The sequence below is a fragment of the Saccoglossus kowalevskii genome, chromosome 21, assembly GCF_978046115.1.
Source record: "Saccoglossus kowalevskii chromosome 21, keSacKowa6.1, whole genome shotgun sequence".
Lineage (NCBI taxonomy): Eukaryota > Metazoa > Hemichordata > Enteropneusta > Harrimaniidae > Saccoglossus > Saccoglossus kowalevskii.
The window spans coordinates 13072546-13090187 of record NC_140661.1 but is presented as its reverse complement, the minus strand read 5'-3'; the positions used below and the strand labels follow the sequence as shown (position 1 = coordinate 13090187).

The 17642-nt window shown below is 36.5% G+C and overlaps 1 protein-coding gene across 1 annotated transcript in view; it reads left to right on the top strand.

The window, feature by feature from the left end:
* Positions 1-3195: 3195 nt before the first annotated feature.
* Positions 3196-17642, top strand: part of LOC100378073 (RCC1 and BTB domain-containing protein 1-like) — a 33718-nt gene continuing 19271 nt past the window's right edge. The window contains exons 1-7 of the mRNA XM_085494795.1: positions 3196-3315; positions 6595-6890; positions 10504-10654; positions 11034-11124; positions 11626-11693; positions 12622-12729; positions 17367-17509. Coding sequence (XP_085350921.1) covers positions 3286-3315; positions 6595-6890; positions 10504-10654; positions 11034-11124; positions 11626-11693; positions 12622-12729; positions 17367-17509 — 887 coding nt within the window. The 5' untranslated portion in view covers positions 3196-3285. The remainder of the gene's footprint in view (positions 3316-6594; positions 6891-10503; positions 10655-11033; positions 11125-11625; positions 11694-12621; positions 12730-17366; positions 17510-17642) is intronic.

Sequence of the window (17642 nt, the reverse complement as noted above, 5' to 3'; positions counted from 1 at the left end):
GTTGTTTTCTCGAATTTTCACCGGCTCGACCGGCGTTCCACAGCAGCGCGCACAGAGCCCATAGAAATGCATGTACAGTGGTGCGCGTCTTAGCAACGTGGAACGTCTTGTGACGTAGCTCCGCCCCTGAGGATAGCTAGTTTATTCAATGACACAGATTTTAAGATAGATGTTTTGGATGTGGAGTAATACATACATGTACACTAAAGGTTGATTTGCATCAACAAAACATCTACTGACACGGAAAACAATTCTATATAATACCGTATATTCGCAGTTCACTGGTACGCGATATTCAAAAGAAATGATGTTTTATGAGGGGAGGCAAGGGGGGTAGCTGGTACGGTTTTACGGGAAATAAAAAGGGCTTTTCACAATTTACGAAGAAAAAAAAGACGTTTTTACTGTTTACAGTGTTAACAAATGGAACATTGAATGGTCCGAAGAGCTCTCCGACTCAAATTCTCCACCATTGCTGCGCCGTGCGAAGAGACGCATGCGCATATTACCCTCGTAATGCTCTTCATTCGGTTAGAGGGCCTTTTACGTCTTGACATTCAATTTTGTAGTGAATTGTGTCATCTAGTTGTTTTACAGTTTCTAAAATGTAATTTCCCTGGATTATTCTTTACGATTTTTTTATTTGGATTTGAATTTTTGTACGTACGAGAAAAATTACACATTTTTATAGTGTACGAAAAAAATATTTGATTGATTACGTTGTACGTCTAGCCTGTGATTACAGAATTACGGAATTTATTTTTTCTATTTACGTTGTACGAACAAAAAAATATTGCAATTACGTTGAACGAAAATAACCCTTGCCCCCCCCTCTTTTATGGAACAGAATAGAGTAACGGTTAACCACAGGGAGCCCAGGAACTATGATCAACTGTATGCACTCCCTATGTTTATTTACTTATTGACTCTTACACAATCCCCGGAGGGAAAGAAAATGGTCACAAAGTACAAGGAGAAATATATATATATAAAAACAAAACAAAAACACAATATACTAAATAACAAATAACAAATACAATCACTAAATTACTAAATAATACAAAATCTCTAAAATACAATCTAATATAAAATTACAAAATTGACAGCAGGCATTAAGATGTCAAGTAAGACCCTGCTTCCTGACTTCAAAGCTTTTACTTATGAACTGTGCTACTGGTATAATAATGTTTTCATTCTGTAACAATTCCATGAATTTTTTCTCTGCAGGTTTATTTTCAAATGCTGGGATCATATCCTTAGCTTTATTGAACAGTTTGGCACGCAACTCATTATATTTGTTGCATTCCAGCAGAAAATGCATTTCATCCTCAATTAGACCTTTGTTACACATGTCACAAACCCTGTTGTTTAGTGGGATTTTTTTATGACGACCCATTTCAATTTTGAGACTCTGGTCACTAAGACGAAATTTGGTAAGCACACTACGCAGTTCAAAGTTTTTTAGCTTGACTAAATATGGCTCAAGTTTTAAATCTGATTTGATTAGCCGATATGTTCTTAGTTTGTTTTTCTCATTTGCTTTGGTGCGGTTATCATTACGGACCTCACCTTTCCATCTTGTTAGAAATAAATCCTTGATGCCCAAATCAATTTGTTTCATTTGTGCCGAGGTTAATTTATCACAGTTGTTAACTGAATGATATAGTTGGATATTGTTTAATAATGATGTCACTTCTAGATACCATTTACTTTTAATGCTTTGGTTAACCACAAAAGCTTCCTTGAGTAACGCATTATTAGAATTCATGGCCCGACTGTAATATTTAATTATTTGTTTTTTTATAAATACGTCTAGGGCGTATCTGCCTAACTCGCTATACATGGCCATAATTGGTGTGTGTTGTGACACCCCCAGTAGATACCGACAATAACTTAATTGAACGTCTTCAATAGGTGATTTAGTGGAGAACTCATCACCCCAAACATCACAACCATAAATGAGGATAGGTCTGATGAGTTTGTCAAAAAGGGAAATTGAAACTTTTATACTTATGTTTTGTATTGAGCCAAGCTTTGCATTCATTGAAAACAGAGCTTTTTGAGCCTTACGTTTAAGGTTTTTTAGGCCATCCTTAAATTTACCATTGGCACTAATGACTAGTCCCAGATAGTTATAAGATTTAACTGTATCAAGTTCGATACCTCCAAGAAAAAATGTATCATTATTCAAACGTCTGTTTGATTTATTGAAAATTAAAATTTTGGTTTTGTCAGTGTTGACAGAGAGCTTCCACGTTTTAGCATACAATGCCAAACTATCAAGACATGTCTGTAATCCCTGTTTAGTTTTAGAAAGTATCACAATATCATCGGCATAGAGTAGACAGCTGACATGCGAGTTTTCTAAATAAGGAGGATCACAGGTATTAGGATTGAAAATAGTGGGCAGGTCATTTAAAAAAAGATTGAAGAGAGTTGGACTAAGATTACATCCCTGTTTAACACCAATATTGGACTGAAATTGTTTTGTTAAGCCTTCTTTACATTTAACTTTATATTTTACTTTACTGTACATGTTTTTGATAGTTTTATACATTTTTCCAGTTATACCATATTTGATTAATTTTTTGAATAGACCGTCATGCCAGACACTGTCAAAGGCCTTTCTAAGGTCAATAAAGCAGGCATATAATTTTTTTGATTTTTTAATATTTGTGTTATTTTGTTTATTGGCGCACTCTGACTTACCACTGTAGAGATATTTATTTACCAGGGTTTTTAGTATGAAAAGATTGTCTGTAGTTCGACAATCATGCCTGAATCCGAACTGTCGACCGGAAAGAATGTTATTAGAGTCTAAAAATGATGTCAGCCTAATATTTAGAATACTATTGAATAACTTGCCAAGACAGCTAGAGATGGCAATTCCCCTGTAGTTGGCCGGGTTATTTTTCGACCCAGATTTGTGGATTGGTACCAACAGGCCAGTGCGGGGGGGGGGGGTATCGACTGGTATCTAGTGTAAGAAATAGTGTAAGAAATAGTCTATTTCTTACACTAGATACCAGCCGATACCCCCCCCCCCCCGCTCATAGGGAGTGCGTACAGTTGATCATAGTTCCTGGGCTCCCTGTGGTCTATCATCGTCATCATTATATAGCTTAGCGCCCCCAATGCTAACTGGGAGTCGACATCAATATAAACGACTGTAATGCAGGGGTTGCCGGTAGGTGGCGCATTTTAAAATGGCGGAATACGCGTAGAATTTTAGTGTCGCCGATGTAAAAAATAAAGAAATCCAATCAAGTGAAGATTTGCAAACTTATGGCAAGTTCAAGTAGACGAAACGTTCAGGTAAGGTTAGCTGCGGGCCATAACGCTGCTTTTAAAACGACAAAGCCATATTTGGTATGCAGCTGCGAGCGATACGCCCAAGCCTAGTAGGAGGGCTTTATTTATTTATTTGCATGCATGAACATGTTAAACATTACAAAGTGTTAATTAATCGGTTGGCCGACAACAATGACGCTGGACATTTGAATGCCACGTATTGCCACAGAATTTTAATCGTCCACGGTTCACGGTATGACAAGACGTAGATGTCCAGACTACACACTACAGGTATTGTGTTCCATGATATAAAACTCGATGCCGGCATATCGTATATATATGCCATGTTATGACACGGCGACAATGTACTATCAATATTTTATCCGTATTCCAAATCTGATACCCCCGTTCTTAATCAGTGATGGGTATGCAATATGTAGGTCAGTGATCATACCGCAATCAGCAGCTTTTGAGAATATTACAATCGGTTTTATCGTGGTGACGAGGAATATATTGTGTCGTCTACCATTATAATTTTACCGGTACTTTTATTTACTAGTATCGTTTTTGAGTCTTGGTGAGGAACAAATAAGATTAAATAAAAAAAAGAAGTATACCATTTAAATAAATCTAATACTGTAGGGTTACGATTTTATATCTATTTCAAAACAAAAATTATTGTCAGAAATAAAATTTGTGGGCGTGGCATAGTCAAGATATCTTGCATGAATTCCTATTATGACCACCTGCGATTATGGAATGTTTATTTTTGGAAACATTGTGTAGTGGTGGGCCTTCTATTTTGTGCAATTGTTCTGTGTAATACACCAAATTAACATTGCATCAGGTTTTGATATTAAACAGCACCGAAGACTGAATTTAATTAGAAATGCAGACTAATGAGGTTTGAAATAACTCTCACTGACCGCTTTTGAAGGAGTTTTGGAAAAGCAAAAACATTTAGAAGTAGGGATTTCAGGGGAAAATTATACACATATCATAGAGTAGTTTACATGGTGGCATTGGACAGATCTCTACTAGAGCAATACAATGCACTTTATTTGATGAAAATCAGGGTAACCGTTCCCGGGATATAGTAAGGTACTTCAATTAGCATCTCCTAATTTTGGACAAAGGATGACACAACAAAGCACTACTGAATAGTAAAGACAACGGCACCATTTTGGATGAATAAGGCCACACCGACTTAATTTTATGGATGACATCCACGCGCGCATTAGTTTTCGCCTGTTCTCAAAAAAAAAAAAAAAAAATCTCCGACGACGAGTCTCCACAGATTGGTTTTCTGTTCGCAACTTGCCAACTCATATTGTCGCAAAGCGCCGGCTTGTCGTAAAACTTTTTTTGGACTATCTAAAAACGTGCCAATTTTGTTGTAAATGATCTTCTGCACATGCGTATTGCGTTGTCGGGAATACGTGAGTATAAAAGTTCAGAGGGAAAAACTGAGGGATTGTTGTAGACTGGTACGCAATTGACGTCGGCCAGGGAGATATGACGTTTACACAGCTATACGAGAGATTGGTTAAAGCTAACCCCTACTGTGTAGAGAGGAGCAAGCAAGGACATTTCTGTATCATTGCAATGTGTTGTTAGTTATTGTCATAAAGTAGTGATATGTACATTCCGCCTTGACTTGTACTGAAAATGATGTTCATGTTGTACCTTGAATGCAGTGTTTCTGACTGAAGGTACTTCATTATGACTACATGTACTAGAGCTTGTCTGAAATGGTTATACCTGTGACAATAATACAGTACGAGATGTGTATATCAACATGTGCCTCCTACAAATAAAGACTTCTTGTTGTTTTTTGATACATTGTGTTCTGTGGTTCAATTCGTAATAGCAGCTCCGTAGTCCTGTAGTTGTAGCAGGATTTTTTTTTTTTTTTACAGCATTTTTTTTTTTTTTCGCCCTCTCGCATTAGTTTTGGGGTCTCCACAGGATGTCATCAATAAAATTAAATCAGTGTGGCCTAAGCACAAATTATTTAATTGGAGCTGAACTTAAACTGTCATATCTTTCCCCGTTTTTATTGCATTTTCACCAAATTTTCAACAAATGAACTTTATATCAATTTTTATCTAATGTCATTAGAGGGCAACATATAGACCATCTGCTATCATGGAAACAAGCCATATTTAAATTTCATTTTGAATCATCTGTCAGTGTCAATAAAGAAAAACAAGTTTTACTCTCGTTATGTTGCCTTCGTTTTTATTCCTATACAAATGCATTGAAAACGCCCTCATCGACCGGCTATGCATTCTACCAAGCTTTGCTAATTTTTACGCTATAATAATACTTATGAAACAAAAAGCATTGACACGAATAAACAAATCTAAGATATAACATTATAGCATAATATACAGCTTATTTTTTGACAACTTAGAAAAGAATTATTCATGGAAAACATAACTGGGAGCTGCCCGGAAAATTTGAAATCTCTGTGCCTGATCGATCCATTTTTATGCCAAAATAACCAATGAATCATGTGAATGCTCTAACATGTACAATTCGTTTTACTTTGCATTTACGCTGCATTTTCAACATGTTAAAAACAAAATAAACGTATTTTGCAGTATATAAAAGTGAAGGAGTGACAAATTCTCTTCATACATGAAAATGGCGTCCATGTAAACAAAGTACCGGGTTGGAGGTACCACTTTTGAAATGGGCTTGTCGCACTCTCTAAATTGATGTCACACTCACAAAACCTAGATTTTTGTCTATTAAAATATATATTTTTTCAAATTATGAGTGATAGATATGCCAGTTGTAAGTCGATACGAAAATTGCCGTTAAACTTTGTATTGCCGTTTATGTTTGGATATTTAGAGTAGTAACAAATTCCCACTTACGGTCCGGTTAGACTTAAAATACACCACGAATATTCACTTTTGAGATATGATTTTTGGTATGTGTTGGTTCTTAGAACGGATAGTTTCGCGATTTTGACACAAAAATGCCTGGGCTAAATTATTTGCTGAGGGACGGCTGCTTAGGTATGTGCTCTGTAACTTGTAACAAATGAACCTAAAAACGTTAGGTAATCAAGCAAAAATGACGTACTAAAGTCCAAAAGTTACTTCACTTCAAGGTCTTCACTTTTTCATAGCATAAAAAACAATTTACTCCCTCGCTTATTGTGACACCCTCAAATCGACTGATTTCCATTCCTCTCAAAATTCAACAATGGTATCGTCCCCTATTTTACGCTACGACTAGTAGCTTCATCATAGGTAATGTTTTACAACATTTCATCATTTGCAATTACAGATAATTCTGGATTCCAACAAATGGAGTATCTTTAGTTTGTTAGACTCTCAGTTGATTCAATCTATCAAACTAGCATGTGTATTTGGAAGCTCTGCTAACGAAGCTATCTTTGTGACCACTGATGATGAAGTCTTTGCTATTGGCACAAACTGCAGTGGATGTCTTGGACTAGGTGACGTGCAAAGCACATTACAGCCAAAAAGGATAGAGCAGCTATGTGGTAAAAACGTCTGTGATATCGCTTATGGTAGTGGACCTCATGTAGTTGCTGTAACTGAAGCTGGGGAAGTCTATAGGTGAGGCTCGATTATACTGTGGAATACTTTATTTTCGCTGGAATTAATGTTCGCTGAAAAGGCTTTTTGGGCGTTTTGCTTGGAATTTATTTTCACTGATTTTTTCATGAGTTTAATGTGAAATATAGGAAAAAAAGTATATTTGCTGGATTTTATTTTCACGGAATCATCCCTTCAGCGAAAATAGCGAAAATAAATTCCAAGCGAAAATAAAGTATTCTACAGTAAACTAATACTGTAATGATATTAATTTTAAGCTGAGTTTTAATTTTGCTAATTTTGCTGAACAAGTAAAATCTCCTAAATTAAATGTATGCAAACATGTAAAATACCAAAAACACTCATTCTTTCACTGGGAAATACTTGAATTTAAAACATTTTTGATAATGGTCAAAAATACATACCAAAAAAATGCTTTCACAGTACCACAATAATATACACTATCTTCTTCATCTAAGGTTCATTAGTTCTGCATGGGTGTTTTGAAGTGTGCTCTTTTTGCAAGTTGCCATCATTTTGTTTTTGTTTTTTATATACATTGCCTATGCCAACTCTGATTGGGTGCATGTTTGGCTCATCAATGCAAATTATCAAGGTCAAATATTTAATCTCTTATAGTACGTTTAAATAAGGTTGTCAAAACCAAGCAATAATCAGACAATAATTATATATAGACAACCAAGTTAATTTTTGTCGCAGGAAATTATTCATAATTTGTGACATCAGCGAAATGATCATTGTCAATATCTGTCCAAAATGGCAGTGAAAAGGATTTTAAAAGATTCATGCCAGAGACATTATTTTTATTTGGTGGCCATATTGAGGTATGTAAATGTGTCGAAATGGACATAGTGCGAGTGGTTAGTGCTAGTAGCGCTAATCCGAAAAAGTACTAGATCTAGTGCTAAAATGGCACTAGATCTAGTACTAAAATGGCACTAGATCTAGTGCTAAAACGGCACTAGATCTAGTACTAAAATGTACATAGTGCGAGTGGCATTGATATCGCGTTGTCAACGACGTTGAGACATCCCGTAATTGTCTGAAAATAAATTAATATTTACGTAAAGTTGTTGTATCTTTCATTTATTGGAAATGTGCTACAGTGGGAAAACTGAGTATGTACATGAATGTCATTGTCCACGTGTATCGTAACTAATAGACCTTTGAAACAACGCGATCGGCCGGGAAACTAGCTCCATGGTCAGTGAAACTGCAGGTCGAACTTCGCAATTTTTACAAATTGTGAATAGATACACTGTATGAAATGGTATTGTGTGGAAGTTTGTGTTTTCAACTTCGGCGTATGTAAACTTGTAACTTGTATGTAAATGGTGGAATTCACCGTTGATTTTTTTTTTTAAATCGCTGACGTGCCGTTTTATTTCTGGTCGGCGCCACACTCAATGAAAATAGATCTTCGTAAATGAAATTATGATGGCATATATGAACTAAATAAAAAATGTGTATACTGCTAGTCTAAGTCCCAGGTCCCTGTAAAGCTCGGCGGATTTTGTGTGTACGGCGACCTGTGAATGGACATGTTGCTCAGTACCGCTGGGAACTAGACAGAAAATGAACCGTTGTCTGGTTGTCATGACATTGACCTTTGCGGACATAATCAACCAATGGTAAAAGTGGATTCACGCAATTCTGTTGTTACATTGTACCATGGCGGTACTAACGGGAAAAAGCCACGACGCTATTGTTTTAGCTTTACCCTGTGATCGTTTGTCAATATTCGTTCACAAACATTGGTCTCGTTAGCTCTTAGCCCCTTTTTACAATGGATTACGCTAATCTCAAGCATTCGGTAATATTCGGAGCATGGAGGTACTAAAGGGTCCACGACGCATCTCAAGTGACCATTTATAAAGCCTGGCTTATTTCCTTTTGTTTCAACACAAGTTAATCCTGATATGGACATTGTCTAGCTCATCTTTGATGTCGATGATAGTTTGCGATTGCTTACACAAGTAACCAGTTAGCGGAATATGATATACCTCGCCGATTTTTTAACGTGACCATATAATATATGTCTAGACACTTTCTCTGCAATGATATTTGTTAGAAGTCCTTAGGATTTTTTGCTGTAGACTCTCGAAATCTTGTTCTTGTTACAGTTGCTAATAATTAAAACATGTAAAATCTGTGAAGTAACAAGTTCGTCTGTTGAATTTCCGGTTGTGAAATGCGTATTTTAACCCTTCACAGCTTTATTCAAGAGCGTGTTTATTGTGACTAGTGTGAATGGGTAAGCCTCGTTTGGACAAAGAGCTGTTATCACTGTAAACAATGTTAAATTATTCTTCTAATGCTCAGTTCATCTTTTGAAAACAACTATTTTTAGATTTGAAAAAAAAAATCATGCCATTTCCCTATCAAAATCCAAGCCAAAAGATCGTACTACAACATCAGTAAATCTCTCCGCGTTGCGTTCAATAACATTAACATATTTAAATGAGCTATGGTGATTTGAACACGTTGGCATCATTCAGCATTTTGATTGGTTAATTAGCGATTTGACCTCAACTCATGCAAGAGAAACATGGCGGATACCATACAGCATCGAGCGTTTATATGCGATCGGAATCATTTGCTTACAATGAAACTAAGTTGAATTTTATTTGAATTTCATAACAATTCAACGAATTTATTTTTTGTGCGTTATTATAATCACTACTGAGTAATAATCAACAATTGTCAAACGCAGCATGATCGGATTACGCAACTGATCGTTTGCTACTACGCAATGCAGTTGTGTTTGTTTTTATATGAAACTTCGTTTAAAATATTCTTTCGTTACCAATAAAATAAAAACAAATGTATTTGAAAAATGACACTGGGCGACACTGTCAGCATTCAGCAAGAATTATTAATTATTGTTAATTCTGAAATAGTTTCTTTCGTCTTGGGTGGCCCAACTAACGGCGTTGAAAGTCTGCGTAGTTGGATACTTCAATGAAAATAAGTCCCCCAAAAATATTTGATGATTATTTTTTGAAATTTTGAACCCCAAATAAGCGCCCACCAGCCGTGAAATCCCCAGGACGATTTTTCTGACGAGCGAATTTACAGCAGAATCCGGTATTATATAAAGAAAGTATTATTATGGATATCTCACAGATATTGCCGATGTTTTATACTGTTTGTAGTTTGCATATGAAGTTGTTGATGCCCCTCCTATTATTCGACGTCGTTGACAATGCGATAACAATGCCACTCGCACTGTGCACATTTTAGCACTAGATCTAGTGCCATTTTTGCGCTAGATCTAGTGCCATTTTTACCACTAGATCTAGTACTTTTTCGGATTAGTGCTACTAGCACTAACCACTCGCACTACGCCCATCTCAACACATTTACATACATGCCATATTCTATTTTCATAAAATTGTACTGCATCCAATGTAAATAAAGGAATAGTTTTGAATGTGACAATAATGGGACGCACATTTCCATATAAGAAAGACAGGTATAAGACAGTACAGTTTTAATGAATGTCTAACTTCTATTGGAAGTGTGGTTTGAGCAGTATTCTGCCAAATTCCCAATTATCAATCTTCTTTGTGCCTACCTTGTATCTTATACATACTATGATTTGATTATATAGTTGGGGACATAACAGTTATAGTCAACTTGGCAATGGTAATACAAATCAAGGATTATTACCAGCGCAGATTTCAGTTAGTTTATTGGGACGTAAAGTAAAACAAGTATCATGTGGTAGTCATCACACGCTGGTGTTGACTGGCGATGGTGAGGTGAGTACTGTGTTGTGTTTGAACTCTGTAGTGTTGACAGTCATTTTAGTTTTACCTTTGATTGTTTGTAAAAAAAAAAAATTGCTAACACTTTGGAATTGTATTCTGACATTCTTAGATTTACCTTTGTTTTCATTTACTGTGGCTTTTAGTGATTTGGAACAAGGATTTTTCTGCACTTTTGTCTTGAACCTTAACTTTGGAGTCAACAGACAAAATTTTAGTAAATTCTCAGTTTTTACTCAAACAATTTGGTTATTTTTGTCCCAATCTTTTGAAGGGAAGTACAGGCTATAAACAGAACTGGTGGTGAAAAAGATTAAGTATATAAATTAAAGCCAGTGATAAAATGATATCTACATGTATTATTTTATTTCAGGTATACGCATGGGGTTACAATAACTGTGGTCAAGTTGGTTCAGGGTCAACTACTAATCAAGCATCACCAAGGAAAGTGGTGGCATGTCTAGGTAAGTACATATCAGTGTGTCTCTGGCACCTGATACAAGACTTGATCATCAAACTCACATGTCACTGTCTAAATGTTCAATAAGCAATCAGTCTGTACGATCAACAGTATTCTCAATGCTATATTAGATCTATTAAAAAGCATCTCTCAAAGAAGTGCTTGTAAACCAAAAATTGCATTTATTTTATGCCTGATTATTGAAATATATGTTATTTTGATCGTAGAAATACTTCTGTCGTTTACGTAACAGTAAATACATACATTACTGATGTAGGGTATGTTAATTTCACTCTGTGGTGTTTAGCTCAACACATTGCTAGCTGAAAGCCTCTGCAGATTTAATAGTGTCATGTTTTAATAGAAAATTTCTAACAAAATGCATTTAAACTATTTTAACCATGAAAATATATTCCATTGGTGTCTGATGGTATAGAACGTAGCTTTGCTGTCTTTTATTTGTCAGTCAATAATTGTGTTGAAACTTACCTTGATACTGTTGCAGGAAATAAGAAAGTGTTCTCCATAGCGTGTGGTCAGACATCATCTATGGCTCTGTCTGAGAATGGTGAGGTAAGCTGGCATACAAGCGTAGTAAAATACCTGTCTATTATTAGCCTGATGTGGTCATGTGAGTTCCATCCTTTGCACATGGTTGCCTGCATGCCTGAACAGTTTAGTTTTCAGTCTGAAAGAAAATACTGAAACTACAATCACAACCCAGTGTTTATTTTGGTCTCAAACTATGTACATCTGGCAGTAAAAACAATGAAATACAGCCATTGATCGCAAAAGTTTGAAAGTGCTGCAGGCATGTTTGAAAATGTTATGAAAATGTTCGTGAGTTGACATGTTCAAATTGTAACAGTTTTGCTCAAAAGAGTTACTGACATATGTGTGTTATGATAAAGTTAGAAAAAATATGGTCATTTTCAAAGTGTCTTCCACATTAGGAACGTTTCAGTCAGTTATTAGAAGCATTCTGTTATAATGTCATTCATTGCCAAGAAAAAATTATTTAAAAGTCAACATCAACCCTTAAAGTAAAACAGCTTTGAAATAAAAATAACAAACAAAAACAAATACATACAGTTTTGTCATGGAAAAAACTTTTTAATGTTTTTGAAATTAAGAATGCAATTTATTAAAATCACTATTTTGCAGCCAGTTTTTGTTGTTGTCATGGATTAGTCACAAAAGTTGACAGACAGAGTTTTGTTTTGATCACATCAGCATTGCCAAGATTCATTTAGTGCTCAAGTACAAGGTTTGCAAACAAGATATTAAATGAGAATGTATAATAATGTATAATAATAATAATAATAATAATAATAATAATAATAATAATAATAATAATAATAATAATAATAATAATAAACTTTATTGATATCGTATCCTTTATAGGATCTTGAGTTAAATTACGATAAAGTGTGGATGAAAGGAAAAACAAGAAAGACAATAAGATAAAATAATGTATTGTCTGAACTTTTGTGTATTCTAGGTATATGGTTGGGGTTATAATGGTAATGGGCAGTTAGGCATTGGTAATAATGTTAACCAGCCTAATCCCTGTCGTGTCACTAGTTTACAAGGTATTGTGGTGGCTAAGGTAGGTTTAACATGATTTATGACTGTTTTCAATTGCTCCTCAAAAACAGCCTTTTTTTCATTGTTCAGATGTGAAAGTCACATTCATCATTGTATATATGCTTGTTTGATCTCTGATTGTATTTTGATGTGCACATTCCCAGACAAGGGTATAGATAGAAAATTTACTGCCTGTTTAAAAAATAATAAAGAAATGAACGTAGTGGTCACTATTCTGTAGATTGTATGAAGATACGCTCACTCCCATGCACTTTCATAATAGGTGATTTTCCGTTCAACTGCGAGATCTCCCGAGATGCATGAAAGACACGCATCGAATGTCTGCCGCAAAAATCAAACGATTTGATTTTGAACTCAAATTTCTTGATTTCGTAACTCACATCGACCGGCCGATCTTCGACAGAGGAACATTGCTTTCGAATACCCTCACTTAAACGAAATTGTCTATCATCAAATGTGTACAGCACATTATTAAGCATGGAAATGCCCCCCAAAATATTTTCGCGTTTGACGAATCCCACGCGATGTTTGACGCGACTACGACGCTATGACCTTTGTTTGTTTGTCCTGTTTTACGTTTGATATCACGCATAACGCGTGATTCTCGTAGTGAACGGAAAATGGTCAATTACTGTGCCATATAGAACATACAGACCCGCCAGAAAGTATTTACGCACCTGTCATTTGATCGTTTTCGTAACTAAAAATAACAATTCCGGGTAACATGATGTGTTGACTTTAAAATATACTAAATTTAAGAAGAACTAGTGCATATTAGTCAAAATAAAATGGTTGATTTGTGTTTAGTTTTTTTGTATGTAGACGTTTTTTCAGTGAGCGAAAATCGCCATGGTTAACTCTATGGGAGCGCGCTCATTTGCATATCATTTGCATCTCATTAAAACTTCGCGCCATAAAACATGTGCGATAGTCGTGTCCTTTCTCATGCAAATTTGATCCAATTGGGAAGCTGAAATTATTTCAACACGCGCTTCTGGGCGGGAATACCTGTCAGTTGTAGTTCATGAATATTCCTATTGAGGTCATAGTGTCAGATACGTAATTTTTATTTACAAACATTGAGCCATGCCGAAAGTTAGGGAATTGTCAGAATTTACTAAAGGGAACATTGAAGCACTGTATACAGAAAGAGTGTCTAATAGGGAAATTGCAAGAAGACTGGGAATTTCTGAAGGCTCCATACGTTTCAACCTGCGAAAACTTCGTCTGCGAGGTAGTATGGGCAATCGTCGTCGATCAGGTCGACCAAGGCGTACAACGCAACGCGAAGACCGGCTACTCATCAGGTCTAGTATAGCGAATCGGTTTCACACCGCCCGTGATTTGCGTGCCAATTTTAATCAACTCACTGGGAAGAGATTGAGTTTGAGCATTATAAAATCAAGGCTATATAAGGATGGCAATCTTCGCGGCTGTGTTGCAAAAAAGAAACCAAAACTACAACCTCGACACATCGCAGCGCGGTTGCAATTTGCCAGACAACACATCGACTGGACTCCGGCGCAGTGGGCTCAAGTTATCTGGTCGGACGAATCAAAGTTTACGGTGTTTCGTAGCCGTGGAAGATTATTTGTACGTCGGAGACCAGGTGAAGAGTACGAGCTGAAATGCATTAAACCTACAATAAAATTTGGTGGTGGTAGCGTCATGGTGTGGGGATGTTTTTCGGCTACCGGCTTAGGGTCGCTAGTCAAATATTTGGATATCCTGCAAAACGAAATGATACCGTCGGCACTAAGACAGATTTGAATCCCACTGAGAACCTTTGGGAGTTGATTGATTTAGAGGTGCATTCCCAACCAGTTGCTAACATCGAGGATTTATACGCGAGGATAATGGAAGCTTGGGGACAGTTCCAGGTGAACATGTGTCGGAAACTCGTCGATATCATGCCAAAACGGCTCAGAGAAGTCATCCAGCGAAGAGGTGGACACACGCATTATTGACAATCGCCGCATTCTATGTCTTCATGAATATTCATGAGCTTGCGTTTACACGGTATTCTCCATAGAGAATTCGAACGTTTTTTCACTGTTTCGTTCAGACTGCCGTTTTTATTCAATCCTGCATGACAATGACAAATTTGTTGTTTTTATTGTGTGTAAAAACGCATATTTTATTAGATATATAAATATATTTATTCAAACCGTTATTGAGTTTATTTTATTGTATGATATCGTAGGTAGTAGCTGCCTGTAGTGTGGTGCGTAAATACTTTCTGGCGGGTCTGTATATACCGGTACATTTATCTGATTTCAGGATGTGTGCGGATATGCGCACTCCCTGGCCCCTTCTGATAATTACTGTCCGATAAAGTACATATACACATGTTTAATTCCAGATTGTATGCGAATGTGTTCACTCCTTGGCCCTGTCTAATAATTACATTCTGATAAAGTACATATACCGGTACACATGTTTAATTCCTGATTGTATGCAAATGTGCTCACTCCCTGGCCCTGTCTTATAATTACATTCCGATAAAGTACATATACCGGTACACATGTTTAATTCCTGATTGTATGCAAATGTGCTCACTCCCTGGCCCTGTCTAATAATTACATTCCGATAAAGTACATATACCGGTACACATGTTTAATTCCTGATTGTATGCGAATGTGCTCACTCCCTGGCCCTGTCTAATAATTACATTCCGATAAAGTACATATACACATGTTTAATTCCAGATTGTATGCAAATGTGCTCACTCCTTGACCCTGTCTTATAATTACATTCCGATAAAGTACATATACCGGTACACATGTTTAATTCCTGATTGTATGCAAATGTGCTCACTCCCTGGCCCTGTCTTATAATTACATTCCGATAAAGTACATATACCGGTACACATGTTTAATTCCTGATTGTATGCAAATGTGCTCACTCCTTGGCCCTGTCTAATAATTACATTCCGATAAAGTACATATACCGGTACACATGTTTAATTCCTGATTGTATGCGAATATGCTCACTCCCTGGCCCTGTCTAATAATTACATTCCGATAAAGTACATATACCGGTACACATGTTTAATTCCTGATTGTATGCAAATGTGCTCACTCCCTGGCCCTGTCTTATAATTACATTCCGATAAAGTACATATACCAGTACACATGTTTAACTCCAGATTGTATGCGAATATGCTCACTCCCTGGCCCTGTCTTATAATTACATTCCGATAAAGTACATATACCGGTACACATGTTTAATTCCTGATTGTATGCGAATGTGCTCACTCCCTGGCCCTGTCTAATAATTACATTCCGATAAAGTACATATACCGGTACACATGTTTAATTCCAGATTGTATGCAAATGTGCTCACTCCCTGGCCCTGTCTTATAATTACATTCCGATAAAGTACATATACCGGTACACATGTTTAATTCCTGATTGTATGCGAATGTGCTCACTCCTTGGCCCTGTCTAATAATTACATTCCGATAAAGTACATATACCGGTACACATGTTTAATTCCTGATTGTATGCGAATATGCTCACTCCCTGGCCCTGTCTAATAATTACATTCCGATAAAGTACATATACCGGTACACATGTTTAATTCCTGATTGTATGCGAATATGCTCACTCCCTGGCCCTGTCTAATAATTACATTCCGATAAAGTACATATACCGGTACACATGTTTAATTCCAGATTGTATGCAAATGTGCTCACTCCCTGGCTCTGTCTTATAATTACATTCCGATAAAGTACATATACCAGTACACATGTTTAACTCCAGATTGTATGCAAATATGCTCACTCCCTGGCCCTGTCTTATAATTACATTCCGATAAAGTACATATACCGGTACACATGTTTAATTCCTGATTGTATGCGAATGTGCTCACTCCCTGGCCCTGTCTAATAATTACATTCCAATAAAGTACATATACCGGTACACATGTTTAATTCCAGATTGTATGCAAATGTGCTCACTCCCTGGCCCTGTCTTATAATTACATTCCGATAAAGTACATATACCGGTACACATGTTTAATTCCTGATTGTATGCAAATGTGCTCACTTCCTGGCTCTGTCTTATAATTACATTCCGATAAAGTACATATACCGGTACACATGTTTAATTCCTGATTGTATGCAAATGTGCTCACTCCCTGGCCCTGTCTAATAATTACATTCCGATAAAGTACATATACACATGTTTAATTCCAGATTGTATGCGAATGTGCTCACTCCCTGGCCCTGTCTAATAATTACATTCCGATAAAGTACATATACCGGTACACATGTTTAATTCCAGATTGAATGCGAATATGCTCACTCCCTGGCCCTGTCTAATAATTACATTCCGATAAAGTACATATACCGGTACACATGTTTAATTCCAGATTGTATGCGAATATGCTCACTCCCTGGCCCTGTCTTATAATTACATTCCGATAAAGTACATATACCGGTACACATGTTTAATTCCTGATTGTATGCGAATGTGCTCACTCCCTGGCCCTGTCTAATAATTACATTCCGATAAAGTACATATACCGGTACACATGTTTAATTCCTGATTGTATGGGAATGTGCTCACTCCCTGGCCCTGTCTTATAATTACATTCCGATAAAGTACATATACCAGTATACATGTTTAACTCCAGATTGTATGCGGATATGCTCATTCCCTGGCCCTGTCAGACGAAGGTACACTCTACACATGGGGTGCTAATTCCTATGGTCAGCTTGGCACTGGTAATAAAGCTAATTTAGTAACAGCTACAAAGATAGCCAATGAGAAACCAAGGTAAATAAACTTTCCCTTTTTTGTTGTAAATATTACCTGGTACATCTGCTTTGAATTAAACATCTGAATGTATGTGACTATTAAATTAGTATGTGAACAACCTTAGCCAGTATGTAGCCAGGATATTACAATT